Below are 6535 nucleotides of genomic sequence, written 5' to 3' on the forward strand. Positions count from 1 at the left end.
AAAAAAAAAAAAAAAAGTATGCTGTAGAATAGGAAGGTGGTGAGTTGTGTGAATACTACTGTGGCTTATCTCATGCTCTCATACGTGGGGCTTTTCAACAGGTTGGATCTAAGGTGTGTGGTCCTGGGATCAAGGGTGTGATGTGGGAACTGCACAGCGTGATGCTAAGATGATGGCTGTCCCACCCTAAGGGCGAGAAGCCTGAACAGGATATAAGGCACAGAAACAGCTTCACTGCTTGGTACATGTCATTTGCCTCTTTCTGTCTGTCCTGGGGTGTTTCTCCTCTGTGACGCCCCTCTGACAGGCCATGCTGCCCTGGAGTCAGGAAATTAAAAACCTGAAACCTTTACAAAACTGAGCCAAATAAACCTTTCCTCCTTCAACTGTCAGTGTCAGGCATTTTGTCTCAGAAAAGAGAAAAATACTTTTCATCCATAAAGCAGATAAAATGCCACCCAATCCTGCCCCAGGATTAGAACTCAGAACAGTTCTAAGAATTACAAAGCATGCAATATGAAAATGTTGCCTATAAGTTAATCATTTATTCGTCAATAATTCAAAATTAGATGTTGCAAACATGAACATGAGAACTTCCTGTCCTCACCAAGTACATATGTGTGTATTTAGTTCAGGGTCTACGGGGTTTCACTGTGTAGTTCAGACTTGTAGTGATTCTCCTGTTTTCAGTCTCCCAAGCACTGGGATTACAGGCTCACGCCACCACACTCAGTCTCACCAGCTCAGCGTGCCCCAGGGCCAGCACTGTACACTGGGATTAGGTGCTTTAGTCTGCTGAGCTATCTGGCCAGCCCTATGAAGCTTACATTTTAATGGGGAGAAAATTTAAGTCACAGAAGCAATAGGAAGATACAATGCAACGGTAATTTCAGGCAATAGAGGAAAGCCTATAATAACTTGAAATTTTAACCATGAGGGGTGAAGGAACTCTAAAGGAAGACACAGGCTATCTCAGTCTTCTGTGGATTTACACCACACATAAACATTCATGTAGGCAATAACAGAAGACAATGGCACTGAGGAAGAACAAAATACGCTACATTTATGTACAACCCTACTGTGTTGTGTACATCACAAACACTAGATGTGGCTGACTCAACTTTAATTCAAAACAAAGCACATCCACATTTCTAACTAAAATCTCATCATTTTAAAGCCAAAAGGCATCTTAGTGACTACCTATTTTACACACTACCAGTCTTCTAGCATATAAAATAACAACCAAGATTTAGAAATATATCTCTAGCAACTTTGACACAAGGGCTGGCCAAATAGCTCAGCACACTAAAGTGCTTGCAAGCAGGCGCAGAGGCCAGGGGATCCACCCCTGATCCCCGGGCCTGCTCCCAGGGGTGCTGAGAAGGCAAGAGACTGGGTGTGATGGCACACGCCTGTAATCCCAGCGCTTGGGAGACTGAAAACAGGTGGATCACTGAGTCCAATCTAGTAGTGAGACCCTAAACACCCTGTAGACCCTTCCCTAAAAACACGGGAAAAAAAAAAGTCCAAAAACAAACAAAAAACAACTGTGAGGCTTTTTTTCCAAAAGGTTTAATAACTGCACCTTCACTGCCAGAAGGGTCACTTGAGACTGTCTTTTCAGTGATCTAAAGGGTACAATAAGACTATGTATGGAAGATCTTTTCCCTGAGAAATACACAGCCTCAATGGTAAACAGTCTGAAATACCAACAGGCTCAATGCTCTTAATGGCCCCCCCAAAAGCCCAAAGGTAGGATACCTAATATTACTTCACTCCTCTCCTGCCCCTTTTTTTCTCTCTTATTTTCCCTTACCAACAAATTAAATCTGGCCAAAGCAGGCTAGCAGATTAGTTAGGCTCTATTACTACTGTTGTTACCCACTCCCAATTCAATCACCCTGCATACCTGAAAGATCAAGGTTCTTTGGTGCAAATGTTACTTTATTTGCATCCTTTTTTTTTTTTTTCTTTAACAATTAAAAAAAAAATAAAAGCCCCAGAGACAGAAAACTCACAAGAGACTGCCAAGCTGCCAATTTTAACATTCAGTTGGGGACAACCAGGAAAAGCAGCTACACTATTAAGGCAAAACCACAGGACTCAGGCTACCTCTCAAACCTGCATCCTACCCCTGGAACCAGTGCCTGTCTGCTTCCTTCTCAACGATGATTCATCACACACAAGCCCAGAAACAAATTATGTGCTTAGAAAGAGTTCCAGGGCTCCTCCTGGATCTGAGGTTCAACTCTGTGACAAGTTACCTGAAGCTCACTCCATCAAGGCCCATCACTGTCAACAAGTGACAGCTGCAAGCCTAAGCACAACTTTCCCCTTCACACCAACCTTTAACAAGAACCAATCTTCAAACTTCAGAAACAATTTAATTTGTACACTGAGTTACATACAGGGTTGTTTCCTTTGCAATTCGATTAAAAACATAAAAACAAAAAACAAAACAACAACAACAACAACAAGACCACCCACAGGCCAAGGATACACCAGTAACTCAAAATCTGTACTGAAATACATACAACCTACAATTTGTGTTAACACTGAAATGTTCTTCCATCTTCGCTCCTCCAAAATGGTATAATTCCCAAGCAATTTCCGTAAAACATGGTCCTCTCAAAAACTATTTTCTAACTATTTCTATTTTCTTCTAGCTTTCTGTAAGATTTGTTTTTCCAACAAACGTCAGACACAGTGACTATTTAGGACAGGTGTTAATCAGGGTTAACCTTGGCTAAATGCAGAGACACCATGGTCATTTTTAAGTCAAAGTCAAGTTTCTCCTGATCTAGTCCTCTGAGGTCTTTCCCTACCTTTAAGATATTGTGATTTCAATATATCAAAAAACGCATATTGCTTCTTACAAGTCAAGACTTTAGGGTCACTGAGGCTAGCTTCTCTGGCAAATTTCCTTATTCCAACTCTGAAGAGTAAAACAGTTAAGTCTTTTATCTGTGAAAGATGTTACTACAATGTAACTTAGGCTGACACAAGATACAAAATTAAGAGACATATAAGCTATCTGACTTTTAAAACTCACTGTACTGTGAGCTCATGCTTACTTGCTTCGAGTTCTTTATTTAGTGCTTATGCACTACTTCTCAAACTTTTCCTACACCAGGATTTAACACCTAGGAACTGCCTTCACATGCAAGATGCCAGTGGTCTCCTAAACCTCCGGAGCAGGCAGGGTACACTTCCTGATGGAACAAAGAGCGACAAAGAAGTGGGTGGTAACCACATCCCACCGCGGCAAGCCAGGACGCATCCCGCTCCATCTCCGGCACCGGCGGTTACCCGCGGCTCGCTCCACGCTTCCCTGCCACCTCCCCTTACTTCCCTAGAGAACGACCTACCTCAAACTCGCAAAGCCCTAATTGTTACCGGGCAATGCAGCCCTTCCAAGGGAATCCTGCGAAAGTGGCGCTCTAAGAACCCGGCGCACAAAAGGGAAGGATGCGATCCCTGAGAAACGCCGAGTGTAAGGGCGTCCCTCTTTTGGGCTGGGCCCCTTCAGTAACCAGCACCGGCCCGGGCCATGGTCCCAGGGTCCCGCGGCGGCTGAAGGCGCAGGCAGCGGCGGGGACGCCCCCGCAGGGACCCCCGAGCCGAAGGACGCAGCGGGGGGCTGGGGGCCGGGAGGGAGCGAGGAGGCGGGGCTCTCGCGACCGCCGCTTTGTGCCGCCGGGCCCGCGCGGGCCGGACCAGAATCCCGACTGACAAGGACCGCTCCGGTGCGGGAGCCCGCCCGGGACCACAGCCCGCGGCCTCGGGCGCAGGCACCCCCGTCCGCAGCCCGGCGCCCCCCGCAGTAGGCCGCAGCCCCGCGGGTCCCCGAGCGGCGCGGGCCACGGGGTCCGGCGCTGGGGGAGGAGGGAGCCCGCGCTCACCGTCGTAGTAGTAGCAGACTTTCTTCTTGCCGCCTCCTTGACTGTACGCCATGGGTTCCGGGCCGCCGCCGCCGCCTCCCGGCTCCTCCTCCCGCTGCTGCTGTTTGCCGCCGCGGCTCGGCGTAAGAGATGAGGGCTGGTGGGGGCGGCGCTCCCGCAGAGGAGGACAAGCCTAGCGCGGGACAGAAGCGGCGCCGGGAGGGCTCGGGACCGCCCGGCCGACGGCCGGAGAGCTCGGAGCCGGGAGTGGCAGCACCAACTCGCGACACCGGGAGGGGGAGGGGCGGCCGCACCACCTCCGGTGGTGGAGGGAGGCGGGCGCGTCCACTGCGCCTCCGTGGGGGAGGCAGGGGCATGGCTGCAGAAAGAGGCCGCTCGCGACTCGAGGTGGCACTCCATTTACGGGTGCGCATCTAGGGGAGCGCGGCTCCAAGTACATAACTGAAAAGAGAAGAAAAAGCAACCACACATTCTGCTAGTGGAGCAAGGGAGTGTGGAGCGGGCTTATGGTTCCCCCTCGCATTTTCGCACATGGTTGCGCCCACCCTGGGCCTGCGCAGTGGGCCCCACCTCTGCCCCAGCCGCGGCGTCTGGACCCCTCGGCGTCGGTCTCCGGCCCTCCCCCACCGTCGCGAAGCTCCGGCCCGAGGCCGCCACGTGCCCCGGCCGGCGGCGCAGAGCCCGCGCTTGCTGCGCCCACGAGCTTCGGTAGCCGGGGGTTCAGCCGCTGTCTCTGCACCGCCCGGTCTTCTCATTTATTCATTTATTTTTCTCTTTTTCCCCTGGTAATTACTGAGAGGGGCTGACTTGCAGAGACGCCAGGCAAGAGGGGATCGCTAGAGTTTGAATAAGCGTTTTTAAAACTCGTGTATGAGGCGCAGTTTAAAGCGTTCGCGTTTACAATCATCTTCATTGATGTATGCAATAAATTAGTAGTCTCCCAAAAGTGCCCTCCCGGTCTTCCTCTATGGGTGGGTGGGGAATGAATCGAGAAACTTGATCCCCTCTAGGCTGACCATAGGGGGAGGAGTTTGAACTTTTTGAAAACTCGAAGCTTTGGAAGTTTGGTACCTGCATCCCTGTGCTCACCCTAAGCCCCAACCCTGCAGATAACCCTTTCGTCCCATCCCCATTACACAAATTCTGTCTTACCCCGGCCACACGGAGGCAAGAACTATTTGGATCCCTTGCCAAAAATCTTATTTTTCTGTTTGGCTTCCAAAACAAGACCCAGGTGACTGATGCAGCTCAAATGGGAAGGACATTGGTTTAGAGGAAAAAAATTACATGCTTTGACTTTTCTAAATTTTGTTTTTCACCCTAAAAGCTTCTGAAAACAGAGTAAGGTAATGTTCTTCGCTGAACCCAACACAGCAAAATCAGAAATGAGACTTGCTTCCTTCAAAAAGATGTCTTCCCTCTTTACAAGTCTGTTTTCGGTGTCATTCAAATGACAGTAATGTCTTAGACTCCTTTAGTTCAGCATCTCGTTGCTATAATTAAAGGATCTGAAAGCCGGCATGGTGGTGCACCCGGCACTGGGAAGGCTGAGGCAGGAGGAGTGCTGCAATTTTGAGATCTGCCAGGAGTACAAAGTGAGTTCAAAGCCAGCCTGAACTGCATGATGAAAACCTGTCTCAAGAAAAAATGAAAAAGCAAAAAAATTGACTTTATCTGTACAACAACATAGTATTACTTGGGAAATAATTGCTCTTATGAATATCAAGAAGCTCAGTTAGAAAATTTATTTGGAAAAGTTTTTCAACCAGGATTGTATGATTAGTTTTAACAGTAGTAATAAGTGTAGTATATTGTGTTTGTCTCAATAGAACCTATCTTTGAACTTCTAGAGCCTGGATTTATTTTTTGATTAGTTGAGGAACGTCTTATAATATTTGTTATTTAACGATTTTAAGCCCAGAAAAACAAATTAGTTTACCCTTAGAATTTGGCATTGGAGAAGGAAGGAGCTGATTTTCCTGGTGATAATAGTTGTGCACAGAATTATGACTTCACTATCTAAAGAATTTTAGGTTGAGCTGGCCATGATGGTGCACCCCTGTAATACTAGCACTTGGGAGGCTGAGGCAGGAGGATACCTGTGAGTTCAGTGTCAGCCTGGGCTACACAGCGAGACCCTGTCACCAACAAAAAAAAAAAAAAAAAAAATAGGTTATCAGAGCTAACAGTGGAATCAATGTGACTGTTAGACCTGTATGTGAGCTTCTTGATCCCCAGCAGATTAGTAAAGCTCCCTCTTGGTTGTGTCTGGTGGGTCATGAGGTGAGGTCTTGGCTACTATGTGTTGTCCTGCACCCACTGCTCTCTGGCACTGCTGCTCTTTTCTGCTTCTGTTTGGCATCAGCTGAGCAGCTTTGCTCAGTTCTGCCCTGATATTCCTGCCTTAGAGCCAGATCACCACGAACCAAACTTTCAAACCTGTGAGCCAAATTTAATGTCTCCTTTTTAAGTTGTGAGTGTAGAATATTTATTTCAGCACTGGGAAAGCCGACAATTAATTGAAACCCATAGATAAGCTCCAAACATGGTTACCGTATCCAAACTTAACTCTACCAAACCTTTTCATAGTAGGATTTAGACATGTGATAGAAGGAATAGAAGGAAGCAAGTTG

General features: G+C 47.7%; 1 protein-coding gene across 1 annotated transcript in view; it reads right to left on the bottom strand.

Annotated features, from left to right (window-relative positions):
* The window catches only part of Hdac2 (histone deacetylase 2), a 37998-nt gene extending 33856 nt beyond the window's left edge, over nucleotides 1-4142 (bottom strand). Inside the window, exon 1 of the mRNA XM_004645890.3 lies at nucleotides 3903-4142. Coding sequence (XP_004645947.1) covers nucleotides 3903-3954 — 52 coding nt within the window. The 5' untranslated portion in view covers nucleotides 3955-4142. The remainder of the gene's footprint in view (nucleotides 1-3902) is intronic.
* Nucleotides 4143-6535: the final 2393 nt, after the last annotated feature.

Source organism: Octodon degus, unplaced genomic scaffold (assembly GCF_000260255.1).
Source record: "Octodon degus isolate 3935 unplaced genomic scaffold, OctDeg1.0 scaffold00241, whole genome shotgun sequence".
NCBI classification, from domain to species: Eukaryota; Metazoa; Chordata; class Mammalia; order Rodentia; family Octodontidae; genus Octodon; species Octodon degus.